A 23,740-nucleotide genomic window follows, 5' to 3' on the forward strand; every position below is an offset into this window, starting at 1 on the left:
CCATACCAGAATCTGTCATTTTTTGACTTTTTAATAACAACCATTCTGACTGGTGTGAGAAGGTATTTCATTGTGGTTTTGATTTGCATTTCTCTAATGTTCAGTGATGTTGAGGTTTTTTCATATGCTTGTCAGCCACATGTATGTCTTCTTTTGAAAAGTGTCTGTTCATGTCATTTGCCCACTTTTTAATGAGGTTGTTTGTTTTTTGCTTGTAAATTGTCAAAAAGAAGTGTGGCAATTTTTCAAAGATCTAAAGACAGAGATGCCATTTGACCCAGCAAACCCATTACTGTGTATATACCCAAAAGAATATAAATAATTCTACTGTAAAGACACATGCTTGTGTAAGTTCATTGCAGCACTATTCACAATAGCAAAGACATGGAATCAACCTAAATGCCCATCAGTGATAGACTGGATAAAGGAAATGTGGTATATATACACCATGGAATACTACATACCCACAAAAAACAACAAGATCATGCCCTTTGCAGGGACATGGATGGAGCTGGAGGCCATGATTCTTAGCAAACTAACACAGGAACAGAAAACCAAATACTGCATGTTCTCACTTATAAGTAGGAGCTAAATGATGAGAACATATGGACACATAGAGGGGGAACAACACATACTGGGGCCTATTAAAAGGTAGAGGGTAGGAGGAGGAAGAGGATCAGGAAAAATAACTAATGGGTACTGAGCTTAATACCTGGGTGATGAAATAATCTGTACAACAAACCCCCATGACACAAGTTTACCTATGTAACAAGCCTATACTTGTACTCCTGAATTTTAAAAAAATATTTAAATTCCTTGTAGATTCTGGATATTAGACCTGTGTTGGATGTATAGTTTGCAAATATTTTCTTCTCTTATTCTGTAGATTGTCTTTTAAGTCTGTTAAGTCTGTTGATAGTTTATTTTGCTGTGCAGAAGGTCTTTAGTTCAATTAGGTCCCATTTGTCCATTTTTGTTTTTCTTGTAATTGCTTTTGGCATCTTTGTCATGAAGTCTTTGTCAGGTCTTATGTCTAGAATGATATTTCCTGGGTTATCTTCTAGAGTTTTTATAGATTTTGGTTTCAGGTTTAAGACTTTAATCCAACTTGAGTTAATTTTTGTATATCGTATAAGGAGGGTTCCACTTTCAATATTCTGCATATGGCTAACCAGTTATCCCAGCACCATCTATTGAATAGGGAATCCTTTCCCCATTGCTTATTTTTGTAGATTTTGTCAAAGGTCAGATAGTTGTAGGTGTTTGGCATTATTTCTGGGATCTCTATTCTGTTCTATGGGTCTGTGTGTCTGTTTTTGTAGAAATACCATGCTGTTTTGGTTATTGTTGCCTTGTAGTAGAGTTTTAAGTTGGGTAATTTTATGCCTTCCACTTTGTTCTTTTTGCTTAGGATTGTCTTGCTATTCCAGTCTTTTATGGTTCCATATGAATTTCAAAATAGTTTTCTTTAATTCTGTGAAGAATGACATTGCTAGTTTGATAGGAATAGCATCAAATCTGTAAATGGCTTTGGGCAGTATTGCCATTTTGATAATACTGATTATTCCTATCCATTAGCATGGGATGCTTTTCCATTTGTTGGTGTCATCTCTGATTTCTTTGAGCAGTGTTTTCTAATTCGTATTGTAGAGGTCTTTTACTTCCTGGGTTAGCTGTATTCCTAAGTATTTTACTCTTTTTGTGGCAATTGTGAATGGGATTGTGTTTCTGATTTGGCTCTCAGCTTGGATATTGTTGGTGTATCGAAATGTAGCTGATTTTTGTACATTGATTTCATATCCTAAAACTTTGTTTAAGTGGTGTATCAAATCAAGGAGCTTTTGGGCAGAGACTATGGAGTTTTCTAGGTATAGAATCATATTGTCTGCAAACAGGGATAGTTTGACTTCCTTTCTTCCTGCTTGAATGCCCTTTATTTCTTTCTCTTGCCAGATAGCTCTGGCTGGGACTTCCAGTGCTATGTTGCATAGAAGTGGTGAGAGAGAACATTCTTATCTTGTTCCGGTTTCAAGAATGCTTCTATCTTTTGCCCATTTAGCATGATGTTGCCTAAGGGCTTGTAAGAGATGGCTCTTATTATTATGAAGTATGTTTCTCCAATTCCTAGTTTCTTGAGAGTTTTTAACATAAAGGGATCTTACATTTCATCAAAAAACCTTTTCCGTATCTATCAGTGATCATGTGATTTTTGTTTTCAGTTCTGTACATATGGTAAGTAGCATTTATTGATTTGCATATGTTAAACCAATCTTGCCCCCCAGAAATAAAGCCTACTTGACTGTGGTGTGGATTAGCTTTTCGATGTGCTGCTTAATTTGGTTTGCTAGTATTTTATTGGGGATTTTTGCATCAATGTTCATCAAGGATATTGCCCTTAAGTTTTATTTTTTGTTGCATCCATGCCAGGTTTTGATATCAGGATGATGCTGGTCTTATAGAATGAGTTAGAAAGGAATACCTCTTTCTTATTTTTTCAGAAGAGTTTCAGCAGAAATGATACCAACTCTTCCTTATACATTTGGTAGAATTTCGTTGTGAATGCATCTATCTGGTTTTGGGCTTTTTCTATTTGCTAGGCTCTTTATTACTGACTCAGTTTCAGAACTCATTATTGTTCTGTTCAGGGATTCAGTCTCTTCCTGGTTCCATCTTCAGAAGTTGTATGTTTTCAGGAATGTATTTCTTTTAGGTTTTCTACCTTGTGTGCATAAGGGTGTTTGTAATAGTCTCTGAGGGATTTTTGTATTTCTATCCCCTTTTCATTTCTGATTGCATTTATTCGTATCTTCTCACTTTTCCTCTTTATTATTTATCAAACTAGAACTCAGGATTAAGAAACTTACTCAAAACCGCACAACTACATGGAAACTGAACAACCTGCTCCTGAATGACTACTGGGTACATAATGAAATGAAAGTAGAAATAAAGATGTTCTTTGAAACCAACGAGAACAAAGACACAACATACCAGAATCTCTGGGACACATTGAAAACAGTGTGTAGAGGGAAATTTATAGCACTAAATGCCCACAAGAGAAAGCAGGAAAGATCTAAAATTGACACCATAACATCACAATTAAAAGAACTCAAAAAGCAAGAGCAAACACATTCAAAAGCTAGCAGAAGGCAAGAAATAACTAAAATCAGAGCAGAACTGAAGGAAATAGAGACACAAAAAACCCTTCAAAAATTAATGAATCCAGGAGCTGATTTTTTTGAAAGGATCAGCAAAATTGATAGACTGCTAGCAAGACTAATAAAGAAGAAAAGAGAGAAGAATCAAACAGACACAATAAAAAATGATAAAGGGGATATTGCCACCAATCCCACAGAAATACAAACTACCATCAGAGAATACTACAAACACCTCTATGCAAATAAACTAGAAAATCTAGAAGAAATGGATAAATTCCTCGACACATACACCCTCCCAAGACTAAACCAGGAAGAAGTTGAATCTCTGAATAGACCAATAACAGGATCTAAAATTGTGGCAATAATCAATAGCTTACCAACCAAAAAGAGTCCAGGACCAGATGGATTCACAGCCGAATTCTAGCAGAGGTACAAGGAGGAGCTGGTACCATTCCTTCTGAAACTATTCCAATCAATAGAAAAAGAGGGAATCTTCCCTAATTCATTTTATGAGGCCAACATCATCCTGATACCAAAGCCGGGAAGAGACACAACCAAAAAAGAGAATTTTAGACCAATATCCTTGATGAACATTAATGCAAAAATCCTCAATAAAATACTGGCAAACCGAATCCAGCAGCACATCAAAAAGCTTATCCACCATGATCAAGTGGGCTTCATCCCTGGGATGCAAGGCTGGTTCAATATATGCAAATCAATAAATGTAATCCAGCATATAAACAGAACGAAAGACCAAAACCACATGATTATCTCAATAGATGCAGAAAAGGCCTTTGACAAAATTCAACAACATTTCATGCTAAACACTCTCAATAAATTAGGTATTGATGGGACGTATCTCAAAATAATAAGAGCTATCTATGGCAAACCCACAGCCAATATCATACTGAATGGGCAAAAACTGGAAGCATTCCCTTTGAAAACTGGCACAAGACAGGGATGCCCTCTCTCACTACTCCTATTCAACATAGTGTGGGAAGTTCTGGCCAGGGCAATTAGGCAGGAGAAAGAAATAAAGGGTATTCAATTAGGAAATGAGGAAGTCAAATTGTCCCTGTTTGCAGATGACATGATTGTATATCTAGAAAACCCCATTGTCCCAGCCCAAAATCTCCTTAAGCTGATAAGCAACTTCAGCAAAGTCTCAGGATACAAAATCAATGTACAAAAATCACAAGCATTCTTATACAGCAATAACAGACAAACAGAGAGCCAAATCATGAGTGAACTCCCATTCACAATTGCTTCAAAGAGAATAAAATACCTAGGAATCCAACTTACAAGGGACGTGAAGGACCTCTTCAAGGAGAACCACAAACCACTGCTCAATGAAATAAAAGAGGATACAAACAAATGGAAGAACATTCCATGTTCATGGGTAGGAAGAATCAATATCGTGAAAATGGCCATACTGCCCAAGGTAATTTATAGATTCAATGCCATCCCCATCAAGCTACCAATGACTTTCTTCACAGAATTGGAAAAAAACTACTTTAAAGTTCATATGGAACCAAAAAAGAGCCCGCATCGCCAAGTCAATCCTAAGCCAAAAGAACAAGGCTGGAGGCATCACGCTACCTGACTTCAAACTATACTACAAGGCTACAGTAACCAAAACAGCATGGTACTGGTACCAAAAGAGAGATATAGATCAATGGAACAGAACAGAGCCCGCAGAAATAATGCCACATATCTACAACTATCTGATCTTTGACAAACCTGACAAAAACAAGCAATGGGGAAAGGATTCCCTATTTAATAAATGGTGCTGGGAAAACTGGCTAGCCATATGTAGAAAGCTGAAACTGGATCCCTTCCTTACACCTTATACAAAAATTAATTCAAGATAGATTAAAGACTTAAACATTAGACCTAAAACCATAAAAACCGTACAAGAAAACCTAGGCATTACCATGCAGGACCTAGGCATGGGCAAGGACTTCATGTCTAAAACACCAAAAACAATGGCAACAAAAGCCAAAATTGACAAATGGGATCTAATTAAACTAAAGAGCTTCTGCACAGCAAAGGAAACCACCATCAGAGTGAACAGGCAACCTACAGAATGGGAGAAAATTTTTGCAATCTACTCATCTGACAAAGGGCTAATATCCAGAATCTACAATGAACTCAAACAAATTTACAAGAAGAAAACAAACAGCCCCATCAAAAAGTGGGCGAAGGACATGAACAGACACTTCTCAAAAGAAGACATTTATGCAGCCACAAAACACATGAAAAAATGCACACCATCACTGGCCATCAGAGAAATGCAAATCAAAACCACAATGAGATACCATCTCACGCCAGTTAGAATGGCAATCATTAAAAAGTCAGGAAACAACAGGTGCTGGAGAGGATGTGGAGAAATAGGAACACTTTTACACTGTTGGTGGGACTGTAAACTAGTTCAACCATTGTGGAAGTCAGTGTGGCGATTCCTCCGGGATCTAGAACTAGAAATACCACTTGACCCAGCCATCCCATTACTGGGTGTATACCCAAAGGACTATAAATCATGCTGCTCTAAAGACACATGCACACGTACATTTATTGCGGCACTATTCACAATAGCAAAGGCTTGGAACCAAGCCAAATGTCCAACAATGATAGATTGGATTAAGAAAATGTGGCACATATACACCGTGGAATACTATGCAGCCATAAAAAATGATGAGTTCATGTCCTTTGTAGGGACATGGATGAAATTGGAAATCATCATTCTCAGTAAACTATCGCAAGGACAAAAAACCAAGCACCGCATGTTCTCACTCGTAGGTAGGAATTGAACAATGAGAACACACGGACACAGGAAGGGGAACATCACACTCTGGGGACTGTTGTGGGGTAGGGGGAAGGGGGAGGGATAGCATTAGGCGATATACCTAATGCTAAATGACGAGTTAATGGGTGCAGCACACCAGCATGGCACATGTATACATATGTAACTAACCTGCACATTGTGCACATGTACCCTAAAACTGAAAGTATAATAATAATAAAATAAAAAAATAAAAAAATAAAAAATAAAGGTCTATCTTTCTGATTCATTATTTCAAGGAGCCAGCTTCTGGATTCATTGCTCTTTTGTATGGTTTTTTATGTCTCAATTTCCTTCAGTTCAGCTTGAATTTGGTTATTTCTTGTCTTCTACTGTCTGTGGGGTTAGTTTTCTCTTGTTTCTATGGTTCCTCTAGATGTGGTTTTGGGTTGTTAATTTGAGATCTTTTTAACTTTTTGATATGGGAGGTTAGTACTATAAACTTCCCTTATAACATTGCTTTGTCTATATCCCAGAGGTTCTGATATGTTGTATGTTTGTTGTCATTCGTTTCAAAGAATTTCTTGATTTCTGGCTTAATTTCATGATTTACCCAGAAGTCATTCAGGAGCAGGTTGTTTCATTTCCATTTAATTATATGGTTTTGAGTGAGTTTCTTAGCATCAATTTCTATTTTTATTGCACTGTGGTTCAAGAGTGTAGTTGTTGTTATTTCATGTTTTTTGTATTTGCTGATGATTGCTTTATGCTCAATTTTTGGGTCAATTTTGGAATTTGTGCCATGTGCAGATGAGAAGAATGTATAGTCTGTTGTTTTGAGGTGGAGAGTTCTGTAGCTATCTGTTAGGTCCATTTTGTCAAGTGTTGATTTAAGGTTCCGAATATCTTTGTTAGTTTTCTGTCTTGCTGATATGTCTAATACTCTCAGTGGAGTGTAGCAGTCTCCCACTGTTATTGTGTTGTTATCTAAATCTCTTCATAGCTCTCTATGAACTTTCTTTATGTATCTTGGTGTGCCTGTGTTGGGTGCATATGTATGTAGGATTGTTAGGTCTTGAATTGAGCCCTTTACCATTATGTAATGCCCTTTGTCTTATTTGATTTTTGTTAGTTTAAAATCTGTTTTTTTCTGAAATTAGGGTTATAACCCCTGCTTTTTTCTGTTTTCCGTTTGCTTGGTCAATTTTTCTCCATCTCTTTATTTTGAGCCTATGGGTGTCATTTTATGTCACATGAGTCTCTTGAAGATAGGATACCTTTGAGTTTTGCTTCTTTATCCAACTTGCCACCCTGTGCCTTTTTATTGGGGCATTTAGCTCATTTGTATTCAAGGTTGGTATTGATCCTGTCATCATGTTGTTAGCTGAGTATTATGTAGAATTGTTGATGTGGTTGCTTTATAGTATCACTGGCCTATGTACTTGTGTGTTTTTATGGTGTTTAATAAAGGTCTTCCTTTCCATATTTAGCAATTCCTTTAGGACTTCTTGTAAGGTATGTTTGGTGGTACCAAATTCCCTAAGCATTTGCTTCTCTGAAAAGGATCTTATTTCTCCTTTGCTTATAAAGCTTAGTTTGGCCAGATGTGAAATTCTTGGTTGAAAATTATTTTCTTTAAGAGTGCTGAATACAGGCCCCCATTCTCTTTTGGCTTGTAGGATTTCTACTGACAGGTCTGCTGCTGGCCCAATGAGATTCCCTTTGTAGGTGACCTGCCCTTTCTGTCTAGTTGACTTTTACATTTTTTCTCTCATTTCGAGAATCGGATGACGATGTGTCTTGGGTGATCTTCTTGTGTAGTATTTTGCAGGGGTTCTCTGCATTTCCTGAATTTGAATATTGGCCTCTCTAGTGAGGTTGGGGCAATTTTCATGGACGAGATCCTGAAATATGTTTTCCAAGTTGCTTCATTTTTCTGTCTCTCAGGCATGCCCGGGAGTCATAGATTGGGTCTCTTTACAAAATCCCTTATTTCTCAGATGTTTTGTTCATCCTTCTTTATTGTTTGTTCTTTTTCTCTGAGTTATTTTGGTGAGCCAGTCTTCAAGCTCTGAGATTTTTGGCCCACCTTTGTCAATTCTGCTGTTAAAACTTGCAATTACATTATGAAATTCTTATAGCGTGTTTTTCAGCTCTATTAAATCAGTTTGGTTCTTTCTTATAATAGCCATTTTGTCTATCAGCTCCTGCATTGTTTTATTGTAATCCTTAAATTCCTTGGATTGGGTTTCAACTTTCTCCTTCATGTCGATGATCTTTGTTCCTATCCATAGTCTGAATTCTATTTCTGTCATTTCAGCCATCTCATCCTGGTTAGGAACCATTGCTGGGGCACTAGTGCAATCCTTTTGAGGTAGGAAGGCACTCTGGCTTTTTGAGTTGCCAGAGTTCTTGCACTGGTTATCTCTAATCTTTGTGGGCTGATGTTCCTTCAATCTTTGAAGTTGCTGACTTTTGGTTGGTTATTTTTTTTCTTTTATCCTGTTTGGTGTCCTTGGAGGTTTGGTTGTAGTATAAGGTGAGTACAGTCGATTGGCTTCATTTCTGGAGGATTTTAGGGGGCCAAGACTCAGCTAAGGACTCCTGAAGTGCATGCTCTAATTCTGGGGAGTCGTATTGGGCCAGGCTTTGATATGTGGCCCCTGAATGTTAGGAACTTGCCACACTGGAGAGGCCGAATTCTTCCTGGACCGCTGGTCACAACACTCCTATGGGTGGTGCCAGTCACCATACTCCATAGAGTGGTGGCAGTGTGATCCACCCTCGTTTGCACATGCCAACGGCAGTGGCAGTATGGTGGGGTGCACATTCATTGGCTGCAACATGGAGATTGCAGATGCAGGCGTGCCGGCCTCTGTGGTGGTGTTCACAGTGGCAGCAGTGGCAGCATGGTGGTGGCGGGGGAGGTATCAGGCTCCGCCAGTGTCCCTGCATGTGTTTGCCCGGCAGCGGTGTTAGCACAGGGGTGGGGCACTGGTAGCACTGGACTGTGCGCGCCCTTTGTGTGCGCATTCACACAGGCGGCAGCTACTGCTGGGGGGTGGGGGCGGGCCCACTGGTCTCCCCACATATTTTCACACAGGCAGCAGTGTCAGTGCAAGTGCGGGGCGCTGGTGGGTGCTGGACTAGTGGTCTCTGAGCCGGCGAATGCTCTGATGACAATGGCGGCACAGCAGGGGATTGGGGGGGCGGGATGCACGGACGCTGGCAGCTGTGGCACAGGAAGATGCATGCGCACATTCATGCTAGTGGGAAAGGGGAGGCAAGGCCCCTCTGCACACACGCACTGTCAAAACGATGTGACGGGTTGGGGGTGGCCATGGGAGAGTGCGTGCAAGCAAAGTGGCACGAGGGAGGCTTTTGTGGGGAGGACACGGGCAGACTGGTGCATGCCCACGGGGGCTGCTTCCCCTCCCACTTGAGCTCTTCACTGATCAAGTACTGTCTGCCAGTGGAGGAAGTATAATGAGGGCTCCCAGGAGGCACCCCACCTGGGCATCTGAGGCTGCACTACAAGCAGGCAGAGCCAGTCTGGGGCCGCAGGAGAAGGCAGTAGACTGAGGGGTGTTCTGACCTCTTCTCATGGGCAAGACTACCCTGCAACGTTTAGGTCCAACAGTTTCCCTAGGGCTAAAGTGTCCTAGGGATGGGCATCCTTGGCCATGCTCCACCACAGAGGCTCCCACACCAACCCTCTGGGCTCCGCACTGACTGGAGTTCTGCCCCTACCACTTCTCTAAGCATCTCTCCCTGCCAACTCACATGTTCATGGGAGTTGTGGAGTCTCCTGCTGGCAGGTTTCCAGAGGCCCAGGGCAAGTCCAGGTTGCTCTTTACCTGCTCAACTCACTCCTTCCCGAGGAGTTGTTGGGGCCTAGAAAGGAGCCCCAGTGTGTGGTAGCCCCTTTCAGGGTTCCCAGATTCTTCCCTCTTCAGCCCCCATAATATTTATTTTAAAGTAAAATAGTTGTAGTGTGTTAACTCCTACCTCTACCTTCTTTGTAATTGCTTATGAGTAATATATTGCCTACAGAGACAAGAGGGTCACTTACTGTGCAAAACCTCTTACACACACTTATAAAACTATATGAACTAGTGAGTAGAAAGAGAACTGAAGGTTCCCTTTTCCAAGGCATGAGTACATACGTGCAATTGTCTGCATGTATCTATGTGGTATTTCCTGTGTTGCCCAAAATAGAATTTATAGGGAGGGCCTAGCAAAAGTAGAAATATCTTCTTGTTTTTTAATGCTTTACTAAAGTAACTACATGTATAGATGCAAAGTTAAAGCAAGTTAAAAATGTGAATCACAATGCAGTTTTTGTAGCTTTGCATTACTCTTAACTGGAATTATGATAGTATTAATAGACATTTTGCATTTAAAAGATACTAATCCTTACTTCTCCCAATTCAAATGCCAACCTGGTATACATGTCCCTAGTCACTTTTCTTTCTATAAATAAGAAAACAAAACAAAGAAACAAAACAAGGAACAATAAATAGCACTTAATATCAGAATTTTAAAAAGTAACCAGAATGGTTTCATGTGACAAACTTCCTTAATTTTTACCTTGCAGCCCACTAATTGCTGAATTGCATTTTGGAAAAATATGAAAAGTGGATACAAAAGGGGAGGGAGAGATGGAGAACGTGGAAACAAAGACAGTAGATTAGGGAGGTGGAAAGGTCAGCGTGGAGTATATCTCTATTCAACACTGGAAGATGGTGGCTAGAATTACATTGGGCAGAAAAAGGAACAGAGTGACACTCCCTGTATACAGTATCTTTTTTATTTATTTATTTATTTATTTTTTGAGACGGAGTCTGGCTCTGTCGCCCAGACTGGAGTGCAGTGGCGCGATCTCGGCTCACTGCAAGCTCCGCCTCCCGGGTTCACGTCATTCTCCTGCTTTAGCCTCCTGAGTAGCTGGGACTTCAGGCGCCCGCCACTAGGCCCGGCTAATTTTTTGTATTTTTAGTAGAGACAGGGTTTCACCATGTTAGCCAGGATGGTCTCAATCTCCTGACCTCGTGATCCGCCCGCCTTGGCCTCCCAAAGTGCTGGGATTACAGGCGTGAGCCACTACAAAATCTTAAACAATTTGCCTGATATTACACATCTAGTTTTGAAAGGTTAAGTGATTTTCCTAAGGAAAATTGGTTCTCAGAGTGTGGGTTCTAGTCCCAGATTTTGCCACTTTTGCAACTTTAGTTTAGTGGTTCTCAAACTTGATCATGTATCAGAATCCTCTGAAGAGAGTGTTGCTGAGCCCTCCCCACAGAATTTCTAATTCTTTAGGTCTATTTCTAAATGTTCACATGATGCGGATGCCACTTGTAACTACATGTCTTAACTCATTTATTGCTTTAACAAATGAATGAGATAAGTATTTTTACTTGCCTGATACTATACATTTAGTATGTAAAAAAAAAAAAAAAAAAAAAAAAAAACTGTGACATGAACCCAGGATATGAACTCTGGATCTAGAATAAGGGTACTTAAGACTATGTCCTATATACTTCTGAATTTTACAATGTGTACTTTGATAAAAATATTCACAGGGCATGGTTAATGCACCAAAGTAGAGCACCTAGGACAAACTGAAGATTTAGGGAAGGCTTTGCCAAAAAGTTCATAGATTATAGGTAAAGCAGTACTCAAATATGTCTGAATCCATCTCAGGCACTTAGTAGCTGTGTGATCTTAATAACTTATTTTCTTTGGGTCTTCATCTGAAAGTTTGTAAGGTTATCATGCAAATTAGATAATATAGATAATGCCTGGCACATGGTGGATGCTTAACATATAGCTGATTATTACATTAAGGGAAATATTTTAAAATAATGAACATGTGTAAAGAGATGAAATAGTTGTTTGGGTAATGGGAAACAGGGAGACTTGTTTGTGTAATGGGTAATGGAGATGGTGTTGATTAGGATAAAACTATGATGAAGGCCAAGTTGAAGATAGAAATCATGCATTTATAATGGCACCAGTTCAAATAAATGGCTCTGCTTTTCTCTAGCAGTGATCAGCTCCATGGGCATAACAGTAATGAAGGCATTTGTTCATTCAGCAACTATCTATTGAGCACCACAGTAAACCAGCCACCACACTATGCACCAAGGACATCAGGGTAAATAAAGCAGCCCTCATGGAGCCCTCTGCATTCTAAAGATAGTGGGTGTTGGATGAAGGAGGTGGTGGTCGTTTTTTTTTTTTTTAAAAGAGAATAAGGCAGAGAGTTAGAGTAATCCAGAGTTGGGGTTTTGCTAAGTGGGAAGGGCAGTTCAATAAGGAGGCAAAGCAGTTGAGGGTGACAGTAAGATAATGGTTGTAGTCATTAATATGAAAGCAAGAAAAATCAAGTGGGAGGGAGCTAATACATGGAGAAAAGACAAGATATACAAGAGATTAAGAGAGAATACATTACAGACACCAAAATATTGACATGGAAAAATATATACTATATATATTTGAGTGAGAAAATGTACAAAATAGTATATATGGTGTCATCCCATTTACATTAACCTATATATTATATAAAATTATATATTATTTAAAATCTAAGAATTAGAAGAATCTAGTTAGTGAAAAGTCTGAATTAGAAAATATTCTATTGACTTTCCTTTATCTTCCAAATTATTTTGAATTTGTGGAGCTTTCCTAGATATTGCCTGACAGATGGCCACAGATATGCTGTAATTATATAGTAGAAGGCACCTTTTGGGGTGTAGCTTATAGAATTCATTTCATGACAAAATATGGTCTCATCTACACATGAACAGTTGATAAATTTTTAATGAATATCTATTTAAATCTATATAATTTTATATTGTGTTATATAAAATTATGTTTATGTTTATATCTATTGATATATTTTTAATTTAATGTAATAGATAATAATATACAAAGTTTATATATAATATGTGACATATCAAATATATTTTAAACTCTGGCCTACATATGTTGAAATCACATAAGTGGAAGACAAACAGTGGTGTGTTGGCAGTAGGACGGTACCTAATATCATCAGTTTAATATCTTAAAACAAGTTATAGTATGCCATGCATTTTTGAGCTCCTTGCCCAAGATGTTGCTTGTGCCATGAAAGTACATCACAAAGGAAGGTACATGGAATTCTTTACTAATCCTAAAAGGGCTTGTGTTTTTTGTTTTTTGTCTGATGATTTTCATAATCTACATTAACTCTTAAAATGAGACATTTGCTCATATCTGCCCTGTTACCTGGGGGGAGGGAGGAGGGATAGCATTAGGAGATATACCTAATGTAAATGACAAGTTAATGGGTGCAGCACACCAACATGGCGCATGTATACATATGTAACAAACCTGCACGTTGTGCACATGTATTCTAGAACTTAAAGTATAATTAAAAAAAATAAAATAGAAAGTACTAGAGTTTTTGCTGTGAACCTAAAACTGAAGTCTATTTTTAAAGTACTAGAATGTTGTAAAATGTTTGGTAGCTACAACATCAAGGCAAATAATATGTTTACAGTACCTTCCTCCAATTCTCTGCAAATGTTCTAATAAGCAGTGATATAGATCCGTATTCTTACGGCTCAGATCAGCAAGCAACTCTCCAAAATATCTGGGGTCCAATTTTTCAGGGCCATCATCCTGAATTATCACCTGAAGCAAACATCAATCACAATTGTAAGCAATATTGTTTTTCTAAGTTCATAGATATTTTTATGTGAAGCGAAAGAAAGATAACCTACTAAAGTCATCACATAAATCAAGCCATTTTTTTCAGGGATACATTTTTTAATGTGGGAGAAATTTAAAGAAAAATCAACATTGCAATGGCAATTTCAACTTCATTTCACTCGATTCTAAGTGTTCAAATGAAAGCAAAACTTGCATAGCATAAACATTCTTGAATATAGGCACTTAAATAAAACAGCAAAATGAGTAAATTAAATCACATGGCTTATTCATATGTCTCCTGTGGAAAAAGAAAATGTGAATTATATTTTTTATTAATTTTTAAAATTAAAAATTAATTGAAACATAATAAAAGTACATATTTATGAGTTTTACTGTGCTACTTCAATACCTGCATACAATCTGTAATAATCAAATCAGGATAATAGCATATCCATCACCTCAAACAATAATCATTTCTTCATGGTGAGAACATTTAAAATCCTCTCTGCTAGATATTTGAAAATATAGAGTAAATTTCTGTTAGCTATAGTCTCCCCACAGTGTTATAGAACACTGGAACTTATTTTTTTCTACATAGTGGTAGTTTTGGATTTGTTAACCAATCTCTTCCTATATTTTCTTCCCCCTCCCTTCTAAGCCTCTTGCTACCACTATTCTACTTTCTACTTGCATGACATCAATATATTTATATATTTAGCTCCCCCATATAAGTGAGAACATGTGATATTTATCTTTCTGTGCTCTGCTTATTTCAGTTTACATAATGTCCTCCAGGCTTATCAATGTTGCCTCAAATGACAGGATTTTATTCCTTTTTACGGCTGAATATACTCCATTGTGTACATTGTGTATACACATACCATATTTTCTTTATCCACTTATCCATTGATGGACACTTAGGTTGATTTCATATCTTGGATATTGTTAATAGTGCTGCAATCAACATGGAAGTGCAGATATATCTTTGACATACTGATTTTTGAATTATACTGACTATAGAGGAATTACTTCCAGTTGGACGCACATATTCTAAGTGAAAGTCAGCCTGATTTGTTAGTATATCTTAAAGGTAGATAAACCTACTCAATTCAATGTGTTTTAACGTATTTCTTGTTTGACTTCCCCCGTTTATTATTTAAAGCCAATATTTAGTCAATCTCACATGGGAAAGAGTAGCTCAGGGCCAACTGTAGAGAACTCATAGACTTCAGAGACATTTGAAATCCTAGACGCAAATTACTATGAACAGTGTCCTAAATAAGACACATTCTGTTGGCTTCCTATTCTTGGGTATCAATCTTTTCAATATTATTGGGCACTGTGGCTCCCATCCCCAAAACGCACTGCCTGGAGGATAATAACTTAGGTTACACTCCATACTACTTTCAACATTGCATGTAAAACCAAGTGCCCTAAAAACACATTTATTCTTAAGCATATAGATGGTAAATGGATTTGAATTTGACTACTGATACTTCCTTTTCAACCTCTCCTCTGAATTCAGACCTTAAAAAACTGTACATTCTAAGGCAAATGGAAGAATTGCAAAGTAAGCAAAGATAAGTTTTCATAATTACATCTGTGACACAAAAATCAGTTTATAAAATATTGGTCAGTTAAAAAAAGTGAGACACAAAAAAAGTGTAGTATCATCACATTTTTGTTCAGTCTAGATGAATATACCACAATGTTAGTTATCTTGTCCATGTACCCTTTGGAGTTGCTTCCCTGAGTAAATAATGATTATTTCTTAAAAAGAATAAACTCTCATATGTGAAGGCATGAGTAGATGGGTAAACCTGTAAAGTCAATATCATCACATAGTATGTTTAAATATCATAGAATTAACAAGTAGTGCATATATAGAGATGTAGATAACATATGAAAATAGATATAGATTCATATGTCTATATCTACATATTCTATATAAAACCTGTAAATACTTAGATATACATAATTTTATTTTTTTCCCAGTATGTTCTCTCCTTCAGCCATAGTAGATTTCACTCTTTGGGGCACACACCATACATTCCTGCCTCTAGGATTTTACTCACATTGTTTTCTGCTTAAATACCCTCTGTCCTTCTTGTTGTGTATCCAAATCTTACCCATCCTTTGAAACTCATCTCAAAATCTACCATATCCATGAAAACTAAAACTATGCCAGCCAACAAGCTAATTCAATTCAGCTCTTTGTGCTCAATTATTTTTAATTGTTTTATTTTATTATACAGATGTAAGTCTTGTTTTCTCAGCACCCTCTTTTTACCACAAAAGAAATAAACAAGAATGAGTCATACTTTTTGGTATATTTGATAGTATCTAATACAATACTGATTAAATACTCTACAGCTGCTCACTAAAACTTGTTGCATTGAAAGAAATCATCTACCTGATTAGAACTGCCCCCAAGTGCTAGTAATTCTGGAAAGAATTTTTTTACAGGTTTCTCTCTTAAAGCCTCCAACAACAACAACAACAAACGGTTAACAAAGTCAGCAAAAGTACAGGCAGCCCTTCCTTAGGAATATCATGGTGATCCCTTGTACCTTCCTTACTAGGAAGAGTCAGTATCATCACACAGTCTAATTGGAGCAACTAAACTGAACTCCTTATAGAGTTGGAGGCTGGTATTTGAATTCTACATGGACTTCTGAATAATGTCCATCAGATTCTCAGTGATTGACTCCTCTCAGGAAATGAAAGTCAAAAGCAGGTAAGTCGTTATTCACAATTATGTCTCATTTAAACAGTCAATGTGTTTATGAAAATCATAAAATCAGGACCAAACTAGCCCTTTTGGAATCCATAATCCATTTGGGTTCAAATTTGGGAGGGGAGAGGGCTGAGGGAATTAAAATTCTCATCTATTGTTAAGTCAGGACTATTACTCAAGACCAAGGTGAAATTTCCTAACCATAAACTGTGTTGTGCTAGTTAGCAATATTTTCCATTACTAAATCACAGCTCTTTGGAGCTTCTTAATTTTAATGGAACTATTTGTGGGTGTGTTTCGACATAGATTTTAGAGTTGGCTCAAAGCTATCTTTTTTGTTGCCTTGAGAAAGCCAAGATAGAAGTCGTCCCAAGGATACATGAGTGCCTTGGGCCAGAATAATGGTAGCAGTAATGGATAGAAGTTTTCTCCCTGTTACAATACTGACTTGAAATATAGCTGCACCTCATATATACTCATCTGCCTGATGAATGAGAGCTATCTCAAATGTTAATCTTTGATAATTAATTTAGTTGTTTATCTATAATCAAGGAAGGAATACAGGCTGTGCTGAAGAATATAAACATATACGGATACACAAAACATGATAATTTTCTAAAAAACTACAAAAATTGTTAGATTCATGAGCATGCATCAATGAAGTACGTTTAATCGGATCACTATTTGACTATAATAATTGCCAAACAGTCTAATTCCTTGTCTCTAATTATAGATGAGAAGCCCATGGTGATAATTGCTCCAGTAAACTCAAAGCAAAGCAACAATGCTTAAGTGTGCAACCAGAGGCGAATTAGTGTCCATTTTCTGGGAAAATCTGTAGAAAGGAAGTAATTTCAAAAGGAAGTCATTTCTAAAGAGAAATTACAGACCTCACCTCACTACTGCCTTGGAAGTTCTTGACCTGGCTCCAATTTGGGGTGTTGTTTCATATTTGTGATCTATGAGTAGTAGGTGGACTTTTCTTGCTAGCCTCCACACTTTATAAACTTTCATATTCAAAGACAACACACTTAACCAACCATATTTACATAGTTCAGTGGTAGTGATTATAAGGCACGATCAATAGTTGCTGATTTCAGCTGAGCTATCTATATTCTCTTGCCTGGTTTCCCTTCAGCTTAAGAACAAACATTTGTGAGAATGCTTCTCAGGGGTAGGGATAGTTTGTAGTCAAGGAACAAATGACAATCCAGTAGAACAGTCTTGGCTTAATTAAATTTATTCCTACTAGGTAACTGGCTTAAATGTGTGCATATTTCACCTATTTAGAAGGGTCGTTTAGAGATTATAAAGCGCTTAAAATGCCATGTTATGTAAAAGCAATTATATCTAAGTAACTAAACTCCTAAAAGGTCATGAAAATATTAAGTAATAAGATCTGCTGTATTAAGATCCAACTGGGTAGTAAGTTTTGAACTGCTGCATGGCAATGGAAAACCTCACTATTAGTAAAAGGTTATAACGTAGTATAGATTATACATATATGTCCAGCAAAGATTATAAGGATGTGGTGACAGTTTTGGATGTATAAGATTACTACTTGATTTTGCTTTGATTTGGAACATTTAATATCTGTTAGACTGATTCAAACATAGTTAATCCAGTGGGCATTAATCCCTGACAAAATTAAATGCATTTCAGATACAATGTCATTTGGCTACTGAGGTAAAAATAAATAATTGGTCTCTCCTTATTTTATACCAGGAGTAGCAATTCTAACAAGAGAAAAAGTAAAAGAATTTTAGGTTCTGAAAATCCTCACTATTATTTTAATCTATGTAGATATTTTAATAAAGAAATGATGCTACCTAGTGCATATTAGATTATCTTTTATATTTTTTTCTTTTTCTTTAATTTTTAAATTTTGTCTGTTTATAGTAGATGTACATATTTATGGGATATTTGAGATATTTTCATACAGGCATGCAATATGTAATAATCACATTAGGGTAAATGGGGTATCAATCACCTTAAGTATTTATGCTTTCTCTGTGTTACAAACAATTCATAATGCTCTTTTAGTTATTTTTAAATGTACAATTAAATTATTGTTGATTATAGTTACACTGTTTTTCTATCAAATACTAGATCTTATTCTTTCTAATTCTTTTTTGTGCCCATTAACAATCCCTAATACTCTCTCACCCCCGCCCCACTAACCTTCTCAACCTCTGGTAACCATACTCTACTCTCTATCTCCATGAGTTCTAATGTTTTGTATTTAGTTTCCACAAATCAGTGAAAACACGTAATATTTGTTTTTCTGTGCCTGGCTTATTTCACTTACTATAATGTCCTCCTTTTCCACCCATGTTATTGTAACTGACAGGATATCATTCTTTTTATGGCTGAATAGTACTTCATTGTGTATATGTACCAAATTTTCTTTATCCATTAGACTGTTGGATAAAGAAAATTTTTAGATTCCTTCCAAATGTTGGTTATTTCCTTTCTTTTATGTATATACCCAGCAGTGGAATTGCTGGATCATATGGTAGCTCTATTTTTAGTTTTTTGAGGAACCTCCAAACTGTTCTCCATAGTAGTTGCACTAATTTACATTCCCACCAACAGTGTACTATGGTTCCCTTTTCTCCATATACTCACCAGCATGTGTTATTGCCTGTCTTTTAGATAAAATCCATTTTAAGTGGGGTGAGATAATCTCTCACTGTAGTTTTGATTTGCATTTCTCTGATGATCAATGATGTTTAGCACATTTTTACACCTCCCGTTTGCCATTTGTACACCTTCTATTGAGAAATCTCTACTCAGATATTTGGCCCATTTTAAAAAATTAAATTATTAGATTTTTTTTCCTATTGTTTGAGCTCCTCATATATTCTGGTTATTACCTCCTTGTCAGATGGGCAGTATGCAAATATTTTCTTTCACTCTGTGGGTTGTCTCTTCACAAGTTAAAAGCTGTACAGAAGATTTTAACTTGATGTAATCCCATTTGTTCATTTTTGCTTCGGTTGTTTGTGCTTTTGGGTTATTACTCAAGAAATCTTTGCCCAGTCCAATGTCCTGAATAGCTTCCTCAATGTTTTCTTGTAGTAGTTTCATAGTTTGAGGCATTAGATTTATGTCTTTAGTCCATTTTGATTTTATTCTTGTATATGGTGAGAGATAGAGGTTTAATTTCATCCTTTGCATACGGATACCCAGTTTTCCCAGCACAGTTTGTGGAAGAGACTGTCCTTTTCCCAATGCGTGTTCATAGCACCTTGGTTGAAAATGAGTTCACTATAGATACATGAATTTGTTTCTGGGTTCTCTATTCTATTCCATTCATCTATGTGTCTGTTTTATGCCATTACCAGGCTATTTTACCAGGTTACTGTAGCTCTGCAGTATAATTTGAAGTCAGTTGAGTTCTGCCCAATTTTGACAGCACTGAGTTCCAATGCAAAGTCCCACACTCACCTTGCTCTCCCTCCCTCAAGCACACAGATTCTCTCTCCCTGCCACACAGCCTCTGTCAGGTTATGAGGGATGGGTGGCATCAGCAATTCAAGACTGTTTTTCCTATCCTCATCAGTGCCTCTTTCAGTGATACGAAGTTACATTCAGGTACTGTGATCACTCACCTAATTTTTGGTTCTTATGAAGACGCTTTTTTTGTATGTAGCTAGTTGTTAATTTTGGTGTTCCTGCAGGGAGGACAATCGGTGGAAGCTTCTCTTTGTCCATCTCGCCCCACCTCCTGGTTCATATTAGATTTTCAACACATGTTGTCACTGAATTGAATGTACTGTACAATAGTCACAATTCTAAAATGAAGACTTCTTTATAACAGTTCTGTACTTGAAATAAAGAACTAATTTAACTTTCTATGTGAAAAAACATAGATAGCAAAGTGTTGCAATGAAAAAAGAATTGAATTTGAGAACAAATGTGGAGCTTCCATTTCCCATTTGTGAGTTAAGTAAATTGCTTAACTTCTCTGTGCCTGTATTTCTCAACTGTATTATGTAGGCAATTTAGTACTTATTTTATAAAATTGCAGAAGGCATCAAATAAAATTAAATGGGGGGGAAGTGCTCAGTAAATTGTTAAACAATCGTGCAAATAATTTTCTTTAAGGCATATGTACAGTTTGCTACTGAAATGACAGAATAAATGAAAGACAATTGCCTCATTTTCTATAAGACTCTCAGCTGCCTGGGAGTAGAGATACTGTTGTTTTTTAAGTTCTAGTGCCCAGCATGGTGCCTGAATATAATAAGTCCTAAGTAAACATTTGTTGGATAAAAATATTTTTATCACCATAAAAATAATAATAATGCTGATTCTGCATCAACTCATCTTGTTCATCAAAAGAAATATTAAGGACATCCCTTTTAATAGCTTAATCTTTCAAGGTAAGTAAGTAGTGAGAAAGTTGATTATAATAAAGGATAAAATTGGAGCTACATATTAAGCAGAACAGAGGGAAAAGCACTGGTTGTAAGAGGTGCTTTAACAAATCACACTGAAATGGATTTAGTGAAACTTATTCAAAGCTATTCTCACTTCCTTTTGGTGTGTGAGTGTGTGTTTCCAGTTTGACATTCTTCTTTTCCAAACCAATTAAAAACAATGTAGGTGGTTTGAGTTGTAATTTTATAATGAGTATAAGTAACTGAATAATAACATTTGTAACAGCGTAAATTATTCTTTCTCATGGGAAAATAAAGTGTATGATCTTTTCTTGTACTACAAAGTGAGTATCAAGAATTTGCAAACCTTTTTCTCATAAACAATGGGAATTCTGCAACAAGGGCTCTAACGAGAGCTACAGATCAAATGCTAAGAGTTCCAAGAAGAAAACTTAACTTTCAGCTGTATGAGAGAGGTTGTATGAAGAAAGAATCATCAAACTATGACAACTAATTAGGTGTGGAGTGGCAAAGCAGACAGAGCAGTAAAAAAATGATGTTAAATATTAAGACTAGTAAATAAAGCACTGGATATATCATTGATAGATGAGAGAAAGTGAAAAGCAGATATGATTCGTTTGAGATGACTGTGGGACAGTCAAGTAGAGATGTCAAGTAGGCAATTAAAAATGATGCATTGGAGCTGAGAAAGTTTTGGGTATTGTCCATACAAAAGTAGTAGCAAAAGTCAAGATTTTATATCATGTTGTCAAGGGATAGAGGGTAGAGAAAAAAGAAGGGGGGCTGTTCTCATGCTGCTGATAAAGACATACTTGAGAATGGACAATTTATAAAAGGAAGAGGTTTAATGGACTTACAGTTCCACATGGCTTGGGAGCCCTCACAATCATGGTGGGAGATAGGGAAGACCAAGCCATGTCTTACATGGATGGCAGCAGGCAAAAAGAGAGAGCTTGTGCAGGGAAACTCCCTCTTATAAAACCACCAGATCTCATGAGACTTACTCACTATCACAAGAATAGCATGGGAAAGACCTGTCCCATGATACAGTTACCTCCCACTGGGTCCCTCCCACAACACATGATCATTCAAGATGAGATTTTGGTGGGTACACAGCCAAACTATATCAGGGGCCAAGAATGGGTCCTTGGAGAAGAGGTCCAGATGAAAGAAGGAAGAAGTGCCTGAGAAGAAGTCATAGAAGCTGCAGTATAGTATAATGGAAAGAAAGATATCAAGAATAGAATAGATTAGCAGTGCTAAATGCAGTAGAACTGAAACAAAATGAGGGTCAAGAAAAGTAAGTGGGATTCAACAACTTGGAGGTCAATAAAAGCAGTTTCAGGAACATAGTGAAGCTAGAATCTGGTTTGCAGTGTTGAGGAATGTGTGAGTAGTGAGAATATAGCATCTGAGAGTATGTCTCCCTCCTTTGGAAATTTTTCAGATGAAGGGAACAAAAGAGATGAGATTATAAGTCAATAGAATGGTAGGGTCACAAAGGGAGTCACCCTGATCACCAAGTTAGAGTCTTAATTCTTGAAGATCAAAAGAATCAGAAGTTTGCTGAAGGTATAGAAAAATTTTTCAGTAAAGTGGAGCATTGAAGGAATTTATATGGTGAACCAAAATCATGGTCCCTGGGCCAGTAAAGTAGCATTGGGATAACCAGGGAACTTGAAAATGCAGATTATCAGGCCCCAGCAATCTCTCCTTAAATAATTCTTCCAATTGATTCTGGTGCCCACTAAAGTTTGAGTTCCGCCATCCATTGTTAGTAGAAGGCAAGGCTACCTGCAGAGAGGGAGACATCAGCAGTGAGACTTGGAGTATGAGCAGGGTGGGACAGATAAGAATTAGACATTGAAGACTGGTAATGAGTTGATTAGAATCAATTAAAAAGGCTGTTTAACAATGGTGGGAGTCCAGAAAGACCGAGACAATCTGTACTAGACTAAATTGGTTTAGTCTGAAGACTCTCTAGTATACAAAGAAGTCAAAATCTAGGGGCACAGAAGGTGGATGGCAGTCTACACAAAGCAAAGGATCAGCAAAGTGATGCCAGTAAAAGGAGAAGGGCTTCTAGCAAGATCATTGCTGAACTGGCTGACAATGGAAACCAGTGTGGCTTAGAATTGAGGGATGGAGAGTTTGGTGAAGGTGACATTAAACAGAAATGAGAGAGTAAGAGATAAAACAAGAATGTGATGGTAAGAGAAAGAGACATTCAGAATCCCAGGTTAAACAGTTTCAAGTGAAGATATAAATTCAAGGACTGGCTGAAAGTTATGTGAACTGAAGATGTAGAAATGAAGAAATTGAGAGTGAGGAAGAACCATGAAGACAGTGTGGGAAAGGGTACTGATGTGGGTGGTGAAGTTCTTATAGATGATTCTAGATTCAGTAGGAAGTGGAGAGAAGATTGTAAGTTGGCTGATGAAACTGTTGAAGGACAGAGAGAGTGACCAAAATGTCAGTAGAGAGTGATAATTCAAACCAAGGCAGGTGGTGTATAAGGATTACAGAGTTTCAAGGAGAGTAGAAAGCTGATAAGGGATAATTGATCAATAGGAACCAGAACATTTGTGTATTGAGAAAAGAATTAACAATAGATACACAAAAACCAAGCAAATGAAAAAAATTAGAGAATTATTAACACCAGCAAAAAGTTGTGCGAATAAAAGAAGCAAAATAATACACAATTTGGTTCAGCAGTAAATGATATTTTATAGCAATAATAATATAAACACTGAACACTGATTTACCAAAAATAAATGGAGATTTAACTATATTGGGATGATGGAAGGGATGAAAACAGTTGGATAAGAGATTAATAGAATTAAACCTGTGTGTCAGAATTATCAACAGATAATATGTAACACTGATAAATCAAGACATAGCAGCATAAGTATACCCATACTATAAGTTTATGCATACTGAAAATACATGCATGCCATTTAGCTTT

The 23,740-nt window shown here is 37.1% G+C and overlaps 1 protein-coding gene across 2 annotated transcripts in view; it reads right to left on the minus strand.

Annotated features, from left to right (window-relative positions):
• Positions 1 to 23,740, minus strand: part of POF1B (POF1B actin binding protein) — a 102,036-nt gene that overhangs the window by 39,744 nt on the left and 38,552 nt on the right. For both annotated transcript variants that reach the window (XM_016944183.4, XM_016944182.3), the window contains exon 7: positions 13,484 to 13,614. In XM_016944183.4, coding sequence (XP_016799672.1) covers positions 13,484 to 13,614 — 131 coding nt within the window. The remainder of the gene's footprint in view (positions 1 to 13,483; positions 13,615 to 23,740) is intronic.

The sequence above is a fragment of the Pan troglodytes genome, chromosome X (assembly GCF_028858775.2).
Source record: "Pan troglodytes isolate AG18354 chromosome X, NHGRI_mPanTro3-v2.0_pri, whole genome shotgun sequence".
Classification (NCBI taxonomy): Eukaryota; Metazoa; Chordata; class Mammalia; order Primates; family Hominidae; genus Pan; species Pan troglodytes.